The following is a 22,724-nucleotide window of genomic DNA, read 5'->3' on the forward strand; positions in this document are numbered from 1 at the left end:
AAGTTCAAATGCATGATTTTAGTACATAGACTGAGATTTTATATTGGACGCCTCTAAAATGAAAGTTTCACCCAAATTAAGTGATTTAGTATAACGCATGTTGAGTGTAGTCAGGCATAGGGATACAAGCTGAAAAATGCTCATATGTGAATGCAGCTTAAGTAGTGATGTGTTATTACTTTTAGAATTATTCTAATACTGTCAGCATTCTTTTAAAAAGCCTATAAGTAACATCAATGTAAAAAACAATTTAGCATGATTATCAGATTATCACCCCTTAAAATAACGCTAGTTTCAGTTTAGCGATTGTCTGTGGGTTTCAATATCTGTCTGTTAATAGATGCAGGAAAAGGAGCTTAAGCAGTTGATTCAGCAGGAACCGGCCGAGATTCGAACCGTGTATGGGCAGGCTGAATGTACCAAGTTGATCGATCAACTTGGGTACAACCTAGCATGCCGGGTTTTACCTTCGATAATCATTGTCTTCTCCCGACAGGAATGGCTTCCCCCACTGGGAGAAGACAATGGCCCGGCAGGAGGGATTCCTGCATCAGCACTGTCTGTGTTGATGGGGGAATCGAGCAAATATCTTTCTTGCAGCCCGTGGTTGCAGGAAAGAAGGTCGCTCTTCGTATGGCCGGCCTAAAATAAGATGGTGATAAAAATAGGGATTTTTGAGAAAATACATCTGTTGACTGATTAATGCCCCTTTCATATGGGAAGTAAGGAAGTACACACCTAGCAATATTTATGTTCCTGATTTGAACATTAGCTTAAAGAAGAAGTAAAGCCAGAGCTCGTTTGGCTGTAATTCTCTTGTGGATCACAGGAGTGCAGTTTATTCTGCAGTCCTGTGACCCCTTTTAAGCCAACAGTGGGCTGAAGCCTGCTTTCAGCTGACATCACAGAGCCGGTCCAGATTACAACCATATGGTCAGGATCCACCCAGGAGCCTGGACCGGCACCTGGCTCAGCCTTGCTGAGAGCCTGAGCCAGCCGCTCCTGCCCCCTCCACAGCTCAGTGCTCCAGTGAGTTCTGGAGGGGCAGGGCAGAGAGCCAGCGACTGACAGTCAGCACCTCTCTGCTAATGTAGAACTGAGCGATCAGCAGTGTTTGATCATTCAGTTCTCCGCCATAGAGCCAGGCGGGGGACTGATGCTGCATCCACCTAGGTGATTTAGAGAAAAAAAAACCCATACTTTACTTTTGATGTTGATTTGGAGAAAAACCTTAGCCTAAAAATCCAAGGGGCTTTAAGGGTCATGTGGACATGCATTTGGAATGCACATCAAAGCGGGTCAGCAGAATCCCATTGACTTTAATTGAGCAATACACATGGCAGTTTTAGAGGCTGCATTTTACCTGCTTTGCATGCGTTGCTTTAGAGCAGCATGTCCTATTAAGGTGCATTTAAACTGCAGGCAAAGCACAGCCTTTTCTTGGCAAACACTGCGTTTACCATTTTAATGCTTGCATATGCGTTGAAGTGGCACACACAGTGTTTGAATAGAACACATATTAACATGAGCCATTACGATGAAGTGAGTTTCACCAACGGTTAACGCAGGTATTCACCTGTTCATTAGCCTTAGTGTTACCTTTTTGCCAATTTTTAAGCCTCGTCAGGTTAACTTTAACCACTTGTCTACTGGGGTAATTTCTTTTTTTTTTTTTTTTTTTTTTTTAGGCAAACATGTTAAAATCTGCATTTATTTGCTAGAAAGTTCCCTAAACCCCCAAACAATTATATATTTTTTGAAAGCCGAGGCCCCTATAGAATAAAATGATGCCAGTTACATTTTTTAATGTCGCACGATATATGCACAATATTTTCAGGAAATACACTAAATTAAATTTTAGTGCCAACAAACACCAAAATACCAATTTTTTTGCTAAAATATAGCTAAAATATAAAAGAGAGGTTTGTGTATGAGTAAAAAAAAGTCAAACATTTCAAGCCTTAAAAGTGCGAGCGTCAGTGAAATCAGGAAAAGTTATGATACCCATGCTGTGTAAACAATGAATTGACCCCAAATTTTTTGCTCTCACTCCAATGTTCAAGGTGATCCCTAAATGTGTGGCACAGTTAGTGCTTGCATACACGTGCACGCCCTACGCTGTGCATTTGCCAATCCATCACCTTTACCCTCTGCTTCTTTAGCAAGGCAGTGGTCATCTTGGAGGTGTGTTTGGGGTTGTTATCATGTTGGAATACTGCCCTGCTGCCCAGTCTCTGATGGGAGAGGATAATGCTCTGCTTCAGTATGTCACAGTACATGTTGGCATTCATGGTTCCCTCAATGAACTGTAGCTCCCCAGTGCCAGCAGCACTCAAGCAGCCCCAGACCATGACACCACCACACTTGACACCATCTGAACCAAATAAGTTTATCTTGGTCTCATCAGACCACAGGACATGGTTCCAGTAATCCATGTTCTTAGTCTGCTTGTCTTCATAAACTGTTTGTGGGCTTTCTTGTGCATCATCTTTAGAAGAGGCTTCCTTCTGGGACAACAGCCATGCAGACCAATTTGATACAGCGTGCAGCGTATGGTCTGAGCACTGACAGGAAAGGGGTTAACACTAGGGGTGATCAAAAGTTTAAGTGTTTCCTAAGGAGGTGCTTTCTAACTGCCAGGGGGACAGACTGACTTGGAGTAGAGAAAGATCGCTGTTCTTGATCACTAGGAACAGCTGATCTCTCTCTCCTCCCCTGTCAGAACAGGGATCCGACTTGTTTACATAGGCAGATCCCCGTTCTGCCTCCTTTTTACTGCGAGCTCCCGTGGCACAGCGGGCACGCACCCGCTGTATCTAATGCACAGACCAACATACAGGTATGTCGGTTTGCGCAGCTGGGCCACCCTGCCACAGTATATGTGCTCTGTGCAATGGTTTTACACAGAGCAGCCCTGATCCTCCTTTACTCAGGCTGCTTGCACTGGGGGCACTCGTGTGTGTGCTCTCTCCCGAGCCACCTCTGTGTGTCTTGCCCCACCACCCACCCACTCCCTCCTCACTGGCTGTGATTGACAGCAACGGGAGCCAATGGCTGTGTCTCAGCCAATGAGGAGCGAGAGACCCAGGAGAGACTCTGCTCCCATGCACATCACTGGATTGGGATTGGGCTTGTCTAAGTATTGGGGGGGGAGGCGTCACTAGGGTTTGTGTCATCTGGTGCAGTAAAACATAGTGTCACCCCCCCACCAAGTATAGTTCCCCCTCAGTACAGACCCACCTCCTTCAGTCCAGACCCCCCTCTCCACTTAGTATAAACCCCCTCTTCAGTAAGTATAGACCCCCCTTCCTCAGTATAGACCCCTGTCCCTCGGTATAGACCCCCTCTCCACTAAGTATAGACCCCCCTTCCCTCAGTCCAGACCCCCTTCCACAGTACAGACCACTCTTTCCACTAAGTATAGACCCCCGGTCCCTCAGTCCAGACCCCCCTTCCACCAAGCACTAAGTACAGGCCTCCCTCCGTAAAGACCCCCTTCCACTAAGTACACACACCCCTCTCCTCTTGTCCTTGTAAGAAGGTGGGGGGCAGATATGTGCTGGGGGATGCTTTGGGAGGTGAGAGGGTTTATGCTCTCACCTCCCAGAGGGGGCCAGATTTCAAATCCAACCTCCACTTCTAGCATAGGTCCTTTCCTCTCCCAAAGTGCCCCCCCCCCAGCACATATCCTCTTAACCCCCCACCATCTTCCCCTCCTGTATCCATCTACAATATGATAAACTCAGTACAGATCAGCGCGGGTGTCCCTCCTCCGGTAGTAGTTCTGGTGGTTAGAGTGTTTAAGCACTAAACATAAAAAAAGCCCCACTGCCTCCACACATGCCCAAGCTCAGCTCCGGTGTACCATGCTGTACATTATTTACAGACGAGTCTATACCCTAACACCCTGCTGTAAATTATATAAACTGGTCTGTATATAATGTACAATATGGTGTCAGCAGGGCACAGACTGGTCTTATACCCTGTAGACCAGTCTGTACCCTGCTGACACCATATTGTACATTATATACAGACCAGTCTGTACCCTGACACCTTGCTGTACATTATATACAGACCATTGTATATACTGTAGAGCATAGTGTCAGGGTACAGACTGGTCTTACCCTGACACAATATACAGACCAGTCTGTACCCTGCTGACACTGTAAATACATTAGCCTGTTTCCAGGAACCACCCTCTAGAATCCAGGGATGCCTCCACAGGCAGCCGCTCTCCTATTGGCTCTCATTAGTCCAAGAAGGGAGGACTTGCTCTTCCCTTCCTCTGTTTATAGAGGCAGGCACCACGGCTCTGCTCACAGTAGCAGACACTCACTGTCAGTTCTTCCCACTGGGCTGCCTGTAGATAGGGATTTACATATATCGCCCGTGGGCAGCCGGCTGTGACTCCTTGAGGCCTGACAGCTGGCTGTGCATGTGCGAGCCGAATTGTGACTTGTCCCAGAAGGTTGTGGGTGGGGGAAGGAGAACTTTTAGTAGATCCGCAGTGGCAATCCAACCAGAAGTGGAAGCAGGCCCCCCTGACAAGAAAATTTTAAAAATAAAGGAGGGGGGAGAGGGCATAAAGCAGAACTTCCCTTTTTAGGGTGAAGTTCCTCTTTAATACCGCTTTAAGGACAAGTTGAATGAGAAGGTTGCCATAGGCTCAAGATCAGCATTGCCCCAAGAATCATTGCTCATCAGTTTTAAAAGTGGTAATACAACCATAGCTGCGCTCAGCAGCATGTTGGCAGTCTTCAGTGGAGGATGGAAGGGGATGTTTGGAAAGCTAGGACTTCCCATAATACAGACTTAAATGTTCATATCTAGAGCATCAGGTACAATTGTTAATGCTGGCCAATGTTGGGCTGAACAAAAAAAAAAAATTCTCCATCCCCGCTGAGGCTATTGTGTTCTGACAGCCCACTGGCAGTCAAAATACCCGAACAGCGCAAAATTTTCTGATCAGCTTCTTCCATTTTTGCTGACAGGGCCATCCACAGAGCTAGTTTCGGCCTGGATCATCTGTAATTCATTCACTGTGTATGGGCAGATTAATTAAGGGGCCTGTGTCGAGAGGTTGGTAATTATATCTTCCCAAGTGTCAGGAGCATTTTACATCTATAGCGTCATATAAGCTATACATTAGATCCTGTACTTTTAGGAGAGAGCCTTGTTTAATATAAATATAAATTAGTACTCTGATTTGCTAAACTTACACACAAATATTGTCATGTAACATTTTAGTATCTGTCACTGTAGGTGGCCGGAGAAGGATTGGTGTTTGTTAAAGTCCATGCACCTTGGGAAGTCCTGTGTACCTATGCAGAAGTGATGCACATCAAGCTACCTATACAACCTAATGATCTGAGGCAACGCCGTTCAGCCTTTAACTGGTTCACGAAAATCTTTACTGTAAGCGAAGATGTGATAAAACCAGAACAGGAATTCTTCACAGCACCTTTTGAAAAGGATCGTACAGATGATTTTTATATCCAGGACAAAGAAACCTTTTTCACTCCAGCAACAAGAAGTCGCATTGTAAGTAACCAGCTCCTAGCCCTATTCCTCTGGCTATAGGCTTCAGAATGTAATGCAGCCCATAGATCAGCCCTCAAAATTTCCACTTGGATTTGGCATTTGGAAATAAGCTGAGGGCGAGTGTTCTGGCTCGGCGCCGGTGGAGAAGCAAGCCTACCGGCTCGGCTAAAACAACAATTAATCTGGGCAGAACAAGGGCCACTTTAAGGTATAAGTAATGCTTTAAGTGAATATGATTGTACTTCAGATCAACATGGTGTGCATGGTGGAGGGTTGTGTACTGTGTCTTAATAATCTGTGCTAAAGGTGTTCCTCCATCTCTGAAGGCTGGGAGGTATGGGTGGGGTGCAGCTCAGGACACTGCCAACTGCAGAACTTTTCTTTGCACATTATTGGGACAGTACGCACATCAGCCATGTAGTAAATAATCACTCAGTGTACTAAGTGCATAAATGGCTTTTATACCCAAAGGCAGTACATTAAAGAAGCAGGTCACAGTTTATCTTTGGAGTTCATTCTTATTGAGTATACTGGAAAGAGGCCTATGTGTAACCACAGAAATGTAACAGAAATGGTGCCCTGACATATTTACACAGCCCTCAAAATTTCCACTCGCATTTGGCGAGTGGAAATAAGCTCAGGCAGGGAGGCGGGCTGTCCAGCTTGGCTTGGGCGGGTCCACTTGGATGGGAAGGCGGGCCGGCTTGGCTTAAGTCGGGAGGGGTGGTTCTGGTCCACTCGGTTCGGGCAGGGAGGCGGGGTGAGCCGCTGGCCCAGTGCACACTGCACGGCCACGTAAAGATGCCTTGCAAGGAGGGGGAGCAGGAGAAGAAGAGGATCCTGCCAGTTTTACGGCAGAAGCGCACCCCTCAACCCTGCACTCGGTACATAGCATACCTCTCAACCCTGCACTCAGTACATGGTGCACGTCTCAACCCTGCACTTGGTACATAGTGCACCTCAACTGTGCAGTCTGTACGTAGCACACCTCTCAACCCTGCAGTCTGTACGTAGCACACCTCTCAACCCTGCAGTCTGTATGTAGTGCACCTCTCAACCCTGCAGTCTGTATGTAGTGCACCTCTTGAACCTGCACTTGGTACGTTGCGCACCTCTCAAACCTGCACTCGGTATGTCGCGCACCTCTCGAACCTGCACTCGGTACGTCGCGCACCTCTTGAACCTGCACTCGGTACGTCACGCACCTCTCGAACCTGCACTCGGTTCATCACGCACCTCTCGAACCTGCACTCGGTACGTCGCGCACTTCTCGAACCTGCACTCGGTACGTCGCGCACTTCTCGAACCTGCACTCGGTACGTCGTGCACCTCTCGAACCTGCACTCGGTATGTAGCATGCTTCTTGAACCTGCACTCGGTATGTAGTGCACATTTACTTAACATTGATGTAATGATGTGTACAGTAGCCAATCATATTTTATGCTTATTTTATTTATCACAGCCAGATCAATGGAATATGCTTTATGTTAAAGTTTTTTTTGTTTAATATTTATTTTTGTAACTTCATTTTGCATAAAACATTTAACAGTGTCATTTAATGAAATAATTTACGAGGCTGTGTTTAGGGGCAGACTTAGGGGCGGGGCAGGGAAGGGGTTGGGTAGGGCAACTGGTGGCGAGTATCTCTTTAGGCCTCTTTCACACGGATGATCCGTATGTCCGTTTTTCATCCATCCGTTTTCGGATGAAAAACGGACATACAGTCATCCCTATGGAGCGTCGGATGTCAGCGGTGACATGTCCGCTGACATCCGACCCGCTCCGATCCGAAAAGTGTAACGGAGGAAAAACCTACTTTTTCCTCCGTTTTCGGATCGGATCGGATGACGACGGACACTACGGACCGTCATCATCCGATCCCCCCATAGGGGAGAGCGGCGCTCTGACAGGTCCGTCGCTGCACAGTGTGCAGCGATGCACCTGTCATCTTCCTGCTCAGCGGGGATCGGCGGAGCTATCCCCGCTGAGCAAGCGGATGTTCACGGGGCGGATCATGACTGATCTGCCCCGTGTGAAAGAGGCCTAAGGCCTTGCTAGTAGCTCAGGACTTAAAATTTAGAACCCTGCCATAAGTAATGCAATCTTGTTTCCTTCCACCATGGGTGGAAGGAAAGAAAATTGCTTGATTCTCTCCATAAACACTGACTGAGTTCCTCCCTCATTGCTATTGTGTTCTGCCGATGGGGAAAACGGTAAAGGTGGCCTTCCCTGCCAGCAGAGAACAAGGATCACTGCTGGCAGCTATAGCCACTGGCAGTGATTGCATGCAAACAATCCAAGGCTGGTTGTACTGAAGTCGATTGATGGATCAATTGTTGCTGGTTGAGATGTTGGAGGGACTGGTGGGGGGGCCACTGTCAGGTTGCTCATTAGTGGTCAAGGGACCTTCTTGCAAAGACACTGTCACTTGTCCTAGAATGGACAGTCTTGTGATGAGTAAATTCTTCTGTAGGGTTTTGCTGTCCAGTTAGGGAGATTTTACCTCTCTTCTTTTTCCTGTGACAGAATGAAAGAAACAGGAAATTAGGGCAGCCGTTGACACCGGGAAAGATAGACACAGACCGTAATAACTTGACAGATGTCCTAATCCTTCCCTATGTTACCAGAAGAAAGGAAATTTTTCCAATATGGTCACGGACTGCAATAAAAACCTGAAGGAACTTCTGCCTCTAGCCTACTCTGCAAAAACTAAAATTAGGTGTTGCTTGGAGTTTGGCTTTGAAACATCCAAACCATGAAAGGATCAATACTAAATTCAGCCTTTGTCAATTGCATTAGGTAATGTAAAGGTGGCCACAGACGGTACGAATCTCGGCTGGGCAGGCTGAATGTACTCAAGTTAATCAATCAATGAACTTGAGTACAACCAGCCTGCCTGATTTTACATGCAATTTATTGCTAGCAGTAATCATTGTGTTCTTCCCATGAGGATGGCTCCGCCCCCCCCCCCCCCCCTTTTCACTGGGAGTACACCATAGCTCCACGGGAAGGATTCCCCCATCAACGCTGACTGTGTTGATGGGGGAATAGAGCAATTTTTTTTCCTGCTGCTGGTGGTTGGGCAGCTTTAGTCATGTCAGAGATGAACTCTCATGTCTGTGGCTAGTTTGAGGCCTCTGGCAGTAGTGAGTTGATCAATATTAGTCAGTAATCTCAGTAAAAACTGATCTCTGCACCTACTGTATATAACAAACAGCAGAGGCTTTTGTTCTAAAACTTAATTATATTGGATATTTTCAGCCTTGTGTGTTTTCTTGTAGGTCCATTTTATACTCTCTCGGGTTGAATATGCTGTGAAGGATAATGTGAAAAAATTTGGCATTAATAAACTCTTGGATTCTGGCATTTATAAGGCAGCATTTCCTCTTCATGATGTAAGAACTTTTGCATGCTTTGGTTTTCTTGACATTCTTCCACAGATTTTGTTTTTATGTTCATTTTGGTGATCTTTTTGATATTTTAATGTAAAACAAATTGAATGCCAAAGTCCAGGCAAATATCAGAAAAGCAAAATGTTATCCTCGTGTGTATGCCTTAATATTATTAAATATATTTTACATACAAGTTGTATAAGTACCAGAATCTAAACTCCGTTTCCTGTAATCAATTTTAGGGCCGGTTCACACCACAATTTCTGCGTTCCAGGTTTATTTCTGCATGCTTACAAGTTTTACAAGTTTACATGTGTTTTTGATGCGTTCCATACATAAAAAATGCAGCATGTTCTTCTACTGTCGCGCTGGTGTGAACTAGGGCTATTGGAATACATGGAAAACACTGTTGATGCAGAATAAAAACATGCTGGACTGCGTCTGGTGTTCACCGGCCCTTTTGTGCAAAAATGATGCTGGGAGATGGAGCATCATCACTAAAGTTCTGTTACTTTGTACAGTTCTGTCAGTCTCCGTCCCTAGACATGTGTACAAAAGGGGAGACCACATGGATGACTTCAATGATTTGCTGCTGCATATGCATTATCCAATCAGCAGACTGAGGGTGATCTGGTGACTAGGTAGTATTTTATTGATTACATAAATTTATAAAGCACCAATAATTTACACAATGCTTTACATACTGTACATACAGTCCTTGCCCTCAAAGAGCTTACAATTTAAGGTCCCTATCTCACATGCATACACTTACTAGGGTCAGTTTAGACAGCACCTAATTAACTTACCAATATGTGGGAGGAAACCCATGCAAGCACAGGGGAAACGTCATATAGAACCAAGGATCACAGTGCTGTAAGGCATGAGTGTTAGACCCCTTTCACACTGATGCCCTTTTAAAGTGCCAGTAAAACACCAAGGCTACTTTCACACTGAGGCGCTTTGCAGGCGCTATAGCGCTAAATATAGCGCCTGCAAAGCACCTCTCGTGTCACTCCAGTGTGAAAGCCCAAGTGCTTTCACACTGCAGCGGTGCGCTGGCAGGTTGCAAAGGCTACTTTCACACTGGGGCGAGTGGGCAGGCGTCGGTGGTAAAGCGCTGCTATTTTTAGCGGCGCTTTACCGTCGTTTTAGCGGTGCTATTCGGCCGCTAGCGGGGCACTTTTAACCCCCCCGCTATCGGCCAAAAAAGGGTTAAAACCGCCCGCAAAGCGCCGCTGCAGTGGCGGTTTGGCGGCGCTGCCCATTGATTTCAATGGGCAGAGGCGCCTTAGGAGCGATGTATACACCACTCCTGCAGCGCTACAAAGATGCTGCTTGCAGGACTTTTTTTTCCGTGCTGCAAGCGCACCGCCCCAGTGTGAAAGCACTCGGGCTTTCACATTGGAGAGACAGGAGAGGCTCTTTACATGCTCTATGCAGGCGCTATTTTTAGCGCTGTAGCACCTGTAAAGCGCCTCAATGTGAAAGTTGCCTAAAAAGTCCTGCAAGCAGCATCTTTGAGCCACTCCTAAAGCACCCCTGCCCATTGAAATCAACCCTTTTTCGTCTGTTAGCGGGGGTTAAAGGCGCCCCGCTAGCTGCCGAAAAACGCTGCAAAAACGACAGTAAAGCGCCGCCTACGCCGCCCGCCCCAGCGTCGAAGTTCCTTAAGTGCTTTTCAGGCGTTTTTGAAGAACTTTTGAGGCGCTTTTTTTTAGCTCTCCAAACATGCTCCAAAGATGCTGCTTGCAGGAGTTTTTTACCTCCAGCCAGTGCACTACTCCAGTGTAAAGGGATACATTGATTTTAATGGGAAGCAGTTTTCGTGAGCTTTTCGGGTACTTTTTTTAAGGCAAAAGTGCTTGAAAAACTCCTCAGTGTGAAAGGGGTCTTCACCACAAAGCCACTGGGGTTGATTTACTAAAACTAGAGAGTGAAAAATCTGCTGCTGCTGTGCATGGTAGCCAATCAGCTTCTCACTTCAGCTTGATCAACTAAGCCTAGGTTCACATTGGAGCGATTTGTCATTCGATTTGAGAGATCAAATTGCATGACAAGTCGCAGCCTATTGAAGGCAATGACACTGTTCTAATTGGCGCGACACCAATTTTGCGGCGCTGCACTGATTTGCAAAAGTAGTTCCTGCATTACTTTTGCTGATTTCAGGTGCAACTTCAATACACATCTGTGTATGAAGCCACACAGATGTCTATCAAGTAGCACCTGAAATCTTCAACGTAGCATCAATGTGAACCAGGGCTAAGGCGGAGTTCAACCCAAAAGTGGAACGTCCGCTTTAAGCACTCCTCGCCCCCTTACATGCCACATTTGGCATGTCATTTTTTGGGGGGGGAGTGGGTGCCTAGTTTTGAGAGGGACTTCCTGTCCCACTTGCTGCTTCTGACTTCAGGCCCCTCCCTCTCGGCAATCTTCTGGGTCACGTCACAGGTCCTAGAAGATTGCCTGTCCACTCGAAAAGCACGACCCGTGCATGCGCAGAGCGCGCCCTGCCATAAAGCGGCAAGCTGTCACAGCCCAGTGCCCACAGTTTCTATGGCAGCGCTGCGGAGAGGAGGGGGAGAGGAGCGAGGCTTAGAGCGGCCACATCGCTGGACCGTAGGACAGGTGAGTGTCTGTTTTATTAAAAGTCAGCAGCTACACTTTGTGTAGCTGCTGACTTTTAATAAACTGAAAAAAGCCTGAAACTCCGCTTTAAGCTTTGACAATACAACCTATCGGCTGATTGGTTTTATTGCAGTGCTTCACCAGAATTTGCACTCTCCAGTTTTAATAAATACGGTAATCGCATTGTGTAGTATTGTTTAAATGCAGTGCAAATCACCAGCCTAAATTAGCTAGGATGTGTGGCAGAGGTGCCTTATCATAAGAGTTCCTAAACAGAACCACAAATGCCTAGAAAGACAATTTACATACTGTGTATATAACTGTGCATTAAGCTGTTGACACTCAGCCTAATATTAGCTTACAGCTGTTTTGCTTTACATTTTAACTGTCTCCCAAATTGTCCCTCTTTTACCTGTCCTGTTTTTTTGAGTTTACTTATAACATTTGTATGTATTCTACAGGGTAGATTTAATGTCAAGTCAGAGGATGCAAAAAGCCTTAATGAAAGATACCTGCTGTACAGAGAATGGGCCCACCCTCTTAGCTTTTACAAGCTGCAGCCTTTAGATCTTGTAAGGTATGGGAAGTAGGCAAATGCTTTTTTAACCATATTGTTAGATCTTAAATCAGGCACGTTTCATATTTTGCTGACTAAAATGTATTTTTTTTTTCTTCTATTAAGCTACAACTCACCCTCCCTATTGCCCCTATATCAAGGGGTTCATTTGTCACTGCAAACAAACCATATTTATGTCACTTAAAGCCCACCTCCAGGAATTATAAAAAAAAATCTACTGTTACAGCAGTGCCCCTATCTCCTGCACTTGCTTCTAAATGCTCATTATGTCTAGGGGTGCCAGAATAAGGAGAAATGCTGACCTAATTCTGCGCTTCGACAGTGCAAAGGGTCCCACGTAGCCTCTTCTCTAAGCTGCTTGGGGTCACATGCTCACCCCTGCATGTTCAGTGCAGGGTTAAAAGGCCCTGTATTGTATGTGATTACGCTGAGGAATCACCCACAGCTAGAGATTTGGGGAGGGCAGCACCAGAGCTGGGCAGGTTGGGGGTTAGGTTAAGTAATACTGCCCATTCTTCTAGACCTTGGACATAATGAACATGTAACCATTGCAGTGCGGGAGAGGGGGCACACTGCAAGGTACACTTTCTCTAAAGTTCGGCAGGTACTGTCTGAATTTCAATCCATGTATGTGCACCCTGGTCGATCCATCGATCAAATTGTGTACAACTAGCCTGTCAGGTTTTTCCCAAACAAGTAGTGCTGCTGGCCAAAAGCCTTCAACACTGACCGTTGTGTTTTTGTCTGCAGGGAAGGCTCCCAAGTGGCAGAACACAATAGCGGTGCAGGAGGGATCAGTGTTGATGGGGTTATCGAGCAACTTGGAAGGAATGAAAATTGCATACTCTTCGACTTGCATAATTCCAAGAGTTGGGCTTTAAGAGAACCCAAGAATCCATATCAATCTGCATATTACATTTAATGTTTTACTAAATTTCCACCTTCAAAAACACCTCCCATTTCTCTCTTTTTTTTCCCTGCCAGATTTGCTTTAATATGATCAATTAAAACAAACTATCTTAAAATTAACAAAAAAATTTACACAATCATAAGTCATGTTGGCACATTAGAAATGCAAAATGCAATAGCTGATTTATAAAAGTAATAACATGAAAATGGTGGTGTTACAAAGCCTTGTGTTCCTTCTCTAAATCGCTCTCAAACTCTTGAAACCTTCTGATGAAACATTCCACAGTGATTAGATGAGTGGCTCCTTAAACATGCCACATGGCAGAAGTGTGACTGTTATGGAATTTACACAAAAATGTATATTGTTCTTGAGTTAGAGCTTACAAAGCATTACATTGCTTGTGGGTTTTTTTGCCAGGTTAGGCTCCTTGTGCAAAGGGCTGTGTAGATGCAGTGCGACCTTCCTGGTGGTTATATAGTGCCCGGAAGGTACAGGTGCAACTTCCAACCCTGCTGCCCACAGCCTGAACACTTTTAGGGTCCTGTGCTTTCAGGGATGAATGTATGGATATGTAACTATCTTCCACTTCTGCTCCAGCACCCTGTTTGCTGCCAGCCCACCTGGGAATCCAGTGCAGGGTGTGATTTGTTAAATTGATATTAAACCCTTGATTTTTAATAACATAACAAACATGTTATACTTACTTGCTATGCACAATAGTTTTGCTCAGAGCAGCCCTGATCCTCCTTTTCTGGGGTCCCCTGCTGGCGCTCCATACCCATCCTCTTCGGCAAGTTCGTGCTTGCTCCCGAGCCGCCCAGTCTGCGTCTATTGACACAGACTGGCGACTCAGCCCCACCCCCTGCTTCACAGCACTAGATTGACAGCAGTGGGAGCCAATGGGTGCCACTGCTATCAATCTGCCCGATGAGGAGGGAGACAGTGGCGAGAGCTGGTGCTCTTGTGCACATTGCTGGCTCGGTTTAGATTAGGGTAAGAAAAAAAGGGGGGGCTGAGGGGGAAACCGCAGCACAAAAGGTTTTTTTACCTTAATGCATAGAATGCATTAAGGTAAAAAACCTTAAGGCTTTAGAACCACTTTAAGCAAAGTCAAACCTTACATGGGGCTGTGTATGCTCTCCTCACTTTCGTGTGATGGCACTTGAAACTGCCAATTTGCCATTTAGGTAATAAACACTGCATTGTGGGGGGTAAGAAAAGACATATTTCCTAATACTTGGAAGTACCAAGTAATTCCAGAACTGAGCAGTGACAAAAAAATTGATTCATTGGGGAGTATACAGTATAGTGAACCTGATACTTTGGCCAGTATAATGCTGGATTGGGCTCTTCTGTGTTCGTTGAGGTACTTGAAGAGGAATTGAGGTCTGAGTTCTGGTAAGAACACTTGCCATGTTGTGCAAGTATGCACACCATACTTGCAGATTATGGCAAATTTACCTCTGTTTGTGGTGTTCCAGCTCCTTCCCCAGCCAGTGTCTTTCTAATTTGGCCATTGGGTGGTCGGTGATAATACAACCATCCGGGCATTAGGCTGCTCTATTCTGTATCTTACAGGTGCAGAAGACAATGATGGAACAAAGAAAAATTGCTAGGAGAAAGGAAAGGAGAACTAGTTTTTGTTGACAGTAAAGGAATACAATGTATTTCCTACCAAAGAAAAAAACAAAATTCCGGGGTGGGTATTGAGGACAAAACGGTCCAAAACAGTACAAAAGTTTGATACAAAAAGATAAAATCAAAGTAGTTACTGAACAAAGGTATCAAACAAAGCCAACATGTTTCAGAGCAAATGCCTCCTCCTTCCTCCATATTAAAATCATGGGTACAAATGGACTCGCAATGAGATACAATTAGGAAACGTAAGGGTTTGACAGTTTGGGTCAAGCCCTTACCGAAGTTTCCTAATTGTACCTCATTGTGAGTCTATTCATATCCATAGTTTCATCCCCAAGGAAGGGGAGGTATTTCTCCCCGACGTGTGTTGGCTTTGTTTAATACTCTGTTCAGTAATTACTTCGATTTGATCTTTTTGTGTCATTAACTTTTTTACTGGGTGCTCCTCAATACCCACCCCAGAGTTTTGTCATCCACTGAGAGACCTTTAGAAAGGCAACAGCCCGAGATCAGAACAAGGTCCACCTACATGGCACCTTCACTGTATACCAGCCCCTGTGATGGAGGATTGAATTCTACGAAATATACAATATCAATGCCTCACCCCTACACAGTGGTGTAGTGGATAGCACTTTCACCTAGCAGCAATAGGGTCGCTGGTTCAAATCCCGACCATGACACCATCTGCCTGGAGTTTGCATGTTCTCCCTGTGCCTGCGTGGGTTTCCTCCGGGTACTCCGGTTTCCACCCACATTCCAAAGACATGCTGGTAGGTTAATCTGATCCTGTCTTAACAAATTGGCCCTAGTATGTGTATGTGTTTGTAAGCGCATCGGGACCCTCCGAGGTAAAGGACCGCGCTATATCAAGATGCAACTCAACTCAACTTTATTTGTCCATCCTGTGGAGGACTGAATTCTACTATATATCCGATAATATCAATACCTCACCTCTATTTGTTCCTACACATCAGCTACCCAAAAAAAAGGCTATGCTCGCTACCAGATTATGTATTTTTTATGAGTTTGTCATCATGGTCTTCGTGAAAAGTGATTCATTTTTTTTTGTCATTCTACAGAAAATACTATGGTGAAAAAATTGGAATCTATTTTGCCTGGCTGGGTTTCTACACCCGCATGTTGCTGCTGGCAGCAGTAGTGGGACTTGCATGTTTCTTATATGGCTATAAATCCCAGGAATCCTGTACATGGAGGTAAGCAGGACAGTTACCCCTAAACAAGATCTAAAATCACAGCATACGCTTTCATTTTTTAACATCAGCATTGTAGTGGAAATGCAAACAATAGTTATTTTTGACAATCCAATATAAGCTTACCTGAAAAATCCCATTTGATGTTGTGATTGCTGCCTGTCAGCTGGCCATCTCTTTCCACAACTTCCTGGATTCCCTGCATACTTTGCAGCTTTTCTGCTCATTCCTTTAGTTTACTTTTGATTTCTAAGGACTACATAGCCCTTGCTGCCTGCAAGCAGTGGTTCTTGTACTGACTCCACCTCTTGAAACTTCTCCATTCATTACCCCTGTAATTCAGAAGGCAGGCTCTGTGCATTCTGTGACTTAGCAGTGCCTACTCACAGGGCTTACTGAATACATGTCACTGCATTCTAGGAAGTAAATGTGCAAGATTCTCCAAAAAGTAAAAGTATTTGAAATACATTGTGACAAATATTATAATAATTTTACATTTTATATTCGTTAACTTTAACAGATAAGTTCACCTTTGGTAACATGTTACATCCGTATTTAGGCTATAACATTACCAAAGAGCACCTGCCTGTTCCCCTCTGATCTCCCTGCTGTGACAGCGGGAGGGGGATCTTCTTCCCGTACCCGCTGTCATTATTTAAAAAGAGCACAGCCGTGCACGTGAATGAAGGAACTACAGCTACCATATTCCACTGCTAGGGTGACTTGTAGTTCTCAGTGAACTCAGAGGGCGCTGGTGAACACTCTCGTAGTTCATTGTATTCCTCCTCTCCAGTAACCTCCCATATAGGCAGACATCTAGAATGAGATTCTGCTGGATCCTGGCATTGCATCCGCAGGTGTACCGCTCCGCATGCTCCAGAAAAAAAAAATGCAATTTTTTTTTTACAGGTGAACTTTGCCTTTTTAAAGTGATGCTAAAGTCTGTTTTTTTTCTTTAACAATAACAAACATGTTATACGTACCTGCATTGTGTAGTGGTTTTGCACAAAGCAGCCCCGACCCTCCTCTTCTTTGGTCCCTCGCCAACGCTTCTGGCCCCTCCTCCCTGCCGCGCGCCCCCACAGCTAGAAGCTTGCTATGTGGGCACCCGAACCGCTGCTCTGTATGTCCATTCAGACATAGAGCCATTGTTCGGCCCTGACCCCTCTCTTTTCTCATTGGCTCACAGGCTTTGACAGCAGCGGAAGCCAATGGCGCCATGCTGCCATCTCAGCCAATTGGGAGGGAGAGTCCGGGACAGCCCAGACACTCCTGAAACATCGCTGGATCAGATTGGTTTCAGATAAATATTAGGGGGGCTGAGAGGGGCTGCTGCACACAGAAAGTTTCTTATCTTAATGCATATGACAACCACTTTAAGTATACAGATCACTAAATAAAGAGGTTCAATCAGTCCATACTGCTTAATTGTTTACCTATATGTACAGTAACTCAGTCTTTCCCACACATCCTTGGCCTTTAGAAATATAGATCTTTAGCCAGGGTTTAAAAAGAAACACCAGAACTTTAGTTATTCTGAGGTGGGAGAAGTTAAAAGAGAAGTATATATTTTTTTATTTCCAGATTAATCCTTACCTAGGTGGATGCAGCATCGGTCTGATGCTGCATCTTTCCCCCCGCCGCCTCTGCACTGAGAACCGAACGATCGAACATCGCCGATGGATCGGTTATCACATCTCCCCAAGCGAAGAGCTGCTGCCTGTCATTCAGCAGCTCTCCTCACTGGAGCGCTGAGCTGTGGAGGGGCGGGGAGCGGCCATCTCAGGCTCTCAGGGGCTCACTGAGAGGCTGAGATAGGTATCCGTCCAGGCACCTGGCGGATCCAGACTTCTTAAAGTGGATGTAAACCCAATGTCATCCTTTCTAAACTACTGCCATAGGGATTATCTATAAGGATATACACGCCTCCTGCATGTCTCTTTACCTGTCAAATGTCTCCCCTCTGTCTGTTATGAGACCCGAAAAACTGCAGATTCTGTGGGTGGGTCTGTTGTCTGGAGCTCGGTGGGTGGAGTCGTGATGTCAGTAGACTCCCCGCCCACCTCTACAGTCCTTGTCAATATGCATTTCTAACACTGAACTTCTGCTGAACTTCTGCTATGATCTCTAACATCCAGTGAAAAGACGGGAAAGTAACCACATGACTTCAGCATGCCAAATCATGGTGAGGTGTGGAACAGCCAATCCTTGCAGAGCTGCTGAAGAAAGGAGTGGGAGGGAATTAAAAAATAATGCCTGTGTCTTAGGCTGTCACTCACAGCAAGGGGGAGGATTTGACAAAGTTTTTGTCAGTTTGTCAAGATTTCTCTCACTGAACAATAAAAGGGGATTGCTCAGAGATGGATTAACTCTGTGTGGCAAGACTGGGCTCAAATGATAGGAAATCTTATACTCTACAGTATGATATCAAAAAAAAAAAAAAAAAAATTTCGGGTTTACATCCACTTTAAGTCTTAAGCAAGGGGGAGGATTTGACAAAGTTTTTCTCTGTTTGTCAAGTTTTATCTCACTGAACAATAAAAGAGGATTGCTCAGAGCTGGATTAACTCTTTGTGGCAAGACTGGGCTCAAATGATAGGAAATCTTATACTCTACATTATGACGTTAAAAAAAAAATTCAGGTTTACATCCACTTTAATAATCAGGTGTGTTAAACTGTAGAACAAAGGTGCAAAGATTTTTACAAGCTCGGAGAAGTCCTGAGACTCTTTATTGTTGCAGTATCTTGCAAGCAACCTCGTCTCTTCTCAGGCTTTTAACTGTGTAGTTAATAGGTACATAATCTCTGCATATGCAACAGAAAGCATACTGACTATACATCACTATTTTTTCATTCTTCTCACAAAAGTATTGCTTGTTTCCATTGCAGCTACAAGAAATCTTTACCTTAAAAAAAAAAAAATGAAAACAAGCGTTCTCTACATCTGTTCTTATTGAGTTGAACAATTCACTCCAACATCTGGAGTTAGTTCTCAACCTGATTTTGCCAGCAGTTCTATTTTATGAAATTGTCGCTTGGATGTGTTCCTAGCCTTGTGCATATGTGATATTGTTCTATTTCTTTTTTTTTTCTCAAACAGTAAGTTTTTAGCATAGAAAGAAATTGTATATACATGGTCCCGAGTAAAACAGGTACACTAGATCTGTAAATTTAAGTATATATAAATTCAGTACATTATACAAAACATTCTGCAGAATGACACCCCACTCGCCCATGCACTCAAATAACACCTTATCCATCAACGTAAAGTACAGCCATACAATCAATCATCCAGGTCTTCAGAGAGGCAGGGTAAAAGTGTTTACAAGTGTTTACATACACCAGATCTACTGGGGCTAGGTCCGGGACATCCAACCATGGGGCCCATAACTAAATTTGTCGCTTGTACCCCTGTGTTGATAAATGAGCTTGTCCAATCGAATAGTGTAACCCATTTGGGTAGTCCATTCCTGCCACGTGGGGGGCTCCATGGATTTCCAGTGTCTCAGAATAATTTTTCTTGCCTGGAAGAGAGCTCTTGCTACAGCCTGTATAGGGATATCTTCAATCCGAAGTATGTCTATAATACCCAGCAGGCAGTGCTTGGGATCAGCTGGGATCATAATCTGGAAGACCCTATTAAGTGTGTCTAAGACCTGCTTCCAATATAAATGGAGCTTTAGGCATCTCCATAGGAGGTGTATCAAATCTCCAATATCTCTATTGCATTTGGTGCAGGTGGAGTCATGGCCCACCCCCATGCGGGCCAACCTGGCCGGTGTGTAGTGGACCCTCAGGAGGATATATAGTTGCGACAGGCACTGAGCCACGTTCAGAGAGCACTGGGGAATAGCCTGTAGGGCTTCCTCCCACTGCTCCTCTTCAAAGACCCCAACATCCCATTCCCACTGTGACACTGCCTTATGAGGTGAGTCCCTATGGAAAAGGTTGAGGAGCATGGCATAGCTGCAGGAGATAAATCCTTTATAGGTGGTGACCTCAAACAAGTGATTGAAGATGGAGGTAGAATCCAAGACCCATTGATCCCCCTCCTCCCTGTGCCTTGACCGCATGTTGAAGCTGCATGTAGTAGAAGTGCATTGTGGAGGGGAATCGAAAGGCCTCTCTAAGTTCTGAAAATTACCTCAGCTTCCCATCTCGGAAGATGTGGGTCAGGTGAGAAATGGCAAAGTGTTTCCACTTTGTGCCATAGTGCAGTTTCACTACCAGTAAACTGAGCTTATATAGTGAAATACAGTATTTTGAAATCCGTCTGACTCTTTTGATGTTGAATTTTAAAAGCAGCGGCGAGCCTGCAAATCTCACAGGTTTGCTGATCTGACAGAACACCGCTGCTTTTTAAAATTCAATATCAAAAGTGTCAGACTGTTTTTAAAATACTGTATTTCACTATATAAGCTCAGTTTACTGATAAAAATAAGTGTGAAATGGCAGACTCCGTTGGGTGTAAAAAGATATCCACTTGCTGCCTTCTCACTGTATCCTTACTGTGGGCGACTGCGGTGTGTACCAAGATGGCCTTGACGGAACGTCACTTCTGTTACAAAATTTGACATGTCGCCTACGCTGACGGAACACCTGCATGCCTGTGCTAAGGGCAGATGGATTCCAGGAAGTAAATGCTAAATGAATCATCTGCCTTTACCAGAAATGCTAGGGTTTTTTTTTTTTTAATATTTCACAACAAAATAAAGCATGGAGATGTGGATATATTTGGAAGTTTGCTTTCAATATTAAAAATTAATTAAATAATTTTTTTGGTTTGTAGTGCTCAGATGCAGTGTCTTTCCACCTTAATGTTATAGTTACCTCCAGCATAACACAAACACCAATGATGGTTGCTTTATCTCCTTCATGCATTAACATACACATTCAATTAATACACATGTACTTGTCAGAGAAACAATTGTTAACATAAAATTACCATATCAGTGAGTGTCTTGAAAACTCTAGTCTTTTTGGCATTTTTTATACTGTATATACAGTATCTTACAAAAGTGAGTACACCCCTCACAATTGTAAATATTTTATTATATCTTTTTTTGTAACAACACTGAAGAAATGACACTTTTCTACAATGTAAAGTAGTGAGTGTACAGCTTGTATAACAGTGTAAATTTGCTGTCCCCTCAAAATAACTCAACACACAGCCATTAATGTCTAAACTGCTAGCAACATAAGAGTACACCCCTAAGTGAAAATGTCCAAATTGGGCCTGATTAGCCATTTTCCCTCCCAATGTGACACGTGACTCGTTAGTGTTACAAGGTCTCAAGTGTGAATGGGGAGCAGGTGTGGTAAATTTGGTGTCATCGCTCTCACTCTCTCATACTGGTCACTGGAAGTTCAACATGGCCCCTCATGGCAAAGAACTCTGAGGATCTGAAAAAAAAATTGTTGATCTACATAAAGATGGCCTAGGCTAGAAGAAGATTGCCAAGACCCTGAAACTGAGCTGCAGCACGGTGGCCAAGACCATACAGCGGTTTAACAGGACAGGTTCCACTCAGAATAGGCCTCGCCATGGTCGAACCAAAGAAGTTGAGTGCACATGCTCAGTGTCATATCCAGAGGTTGTCTTTGGGAAACAGACGTATGAGTGCTGCCAGCAATGCTGCAGAGGTTGAAGGGGTGGGGGGTCAGCCTGTCAGTGCTCAGACCATCCGCCGCACACTGCATCAAATTGGCCTGCTTGGCTGTCGTCCCAGAAGGAAGCCTCTTCTAAAGATGATGCACAAGAAAGTCTGCAAACAGTTTGAAGACAAGCAGACTAAGGACATGGATTACTGGAACCATGTCCTGTGGTCTGGTGAGACCAAGAAAAACTTATTTGGTTCAGATTTTGTCAAGCGTGTGTGGCAGCAACCAGATGAAGAGTACAAAAACAAGTGTGTCTTGCCTACAGTCAAGCATGGTGGTGGGAGTGTCATGGTCTGGGGCTGTATAAGTACTGCTGGCACTGGGGAGCTACAGTTCACTGAGGGAACAATGAATGCCAACATGTACAGTGATATACTGATGCAGAGCATGATCCCCTCCCTTCGAAGACTGGGCCGCAGGTCAGTATTCCAACATAACGGCCCCAAACATGCCTCCAGGATGACCACTGCCTTGCTAAAGAATCTGAGGGTAAAGGTGAAGGACTGGCCAAGCATGTCTCCAGACCTAAACTCTATTGAGCATCTGTGGGGCATCCTCAAATGGAAGGTGGAGGAGTGCAAGGTCTCTAACCTCCACCAGCTCCGTGATGTCGTCATGGAGGAGTGGAAGAGGACTCCGGTGGCAACCTGTGAAGCTCTGGTGAACTCCATGCCCAAGGGGGTTAAGGCAGTGCTGGAAAATAATGGTGGCCATACAAAATATTGACACTTTGAGCCCAATTTGGATATTTTCACTTAGGGGTGTACTCACTTTTGTTGCCAGCGGTTTAGACATTAATGGCTGTGTGTTGAGTTATTTTGAGGGGATAGCAAATTTACACTGTTATACAAGCTGTACACTCACTACTTTACATTGTAGCAAAGTGTCATTTCTTCAGTTTTTTGTTACATGAAAAGATATAATAAAATATTTTATAAAAATGTGAGGGGTGTACTCACTTTTGTGAGATACTGTGTGTGAAAGTGATCAACCAGAGGTGCAGTACAATAATGCATGTATTTTAACACGTGTTATTCACAACACACTTTTGACAAAGTTCATAAAGTTAACTGGTAGCAAAGGCCTCTTTAGGAATCAATTGTAGAACTGCTGTCACCCATTCTTGGATTGCCGCCATGTCCGAAAAACATGCACCTTTCAAGACTCT

The 22,724-nt window shown here is 44.7% G+C and overlaps 1 protein-coding gene across 3 annotated transcripts in view; it reads left to right on the top strand.

The window, feature by feature from the left end:
* Positions 1–22,724, top strand: part of ANO6 (anoctamin 6) — a 179,545-nt gene that overhangs the window by 102,191 nt on the left and 54,630 nt on the right. For all 3 annotated transcript variants that reach the window (XM_073619954.1, XM_073619955.1, XM_073619953.1), the window contains exons 5-8: positions 5,263–5,541; positions 8,823–8,936; positions 12,020–12,135; positions 15,763–15,897. In XM_073619954.1, the coding sequence (XP_073476055.1) occupies positions 5,263–5,541; positions 8,823–8,936; positions 12,020–12,135; positions 15,763–15,897 (644 nt within the window). The remainder of the gene's footprint in view (positions 1–5,262; positions 5,542–8,822; positions 8,937–12,019; positions 12,136–15,762; positions 15,898–22,724) is intronic.

This window comes from Aquarana catesbeiana, linkage group LG03 (genome assembly GCF_042186555.1).
Source record: "Aquarana catesbeiana isolate 2022-GZ linkage group LG03, ASM4218655v1, whole genome shotgun sequence".
NCBI classification, from domain to species: domain Eukaryota; kingdom Metazoa; phylum Chordata; class Amphibia; order Anura; family Ranidae; genus Aquarana; species Aquarana catesbeiana.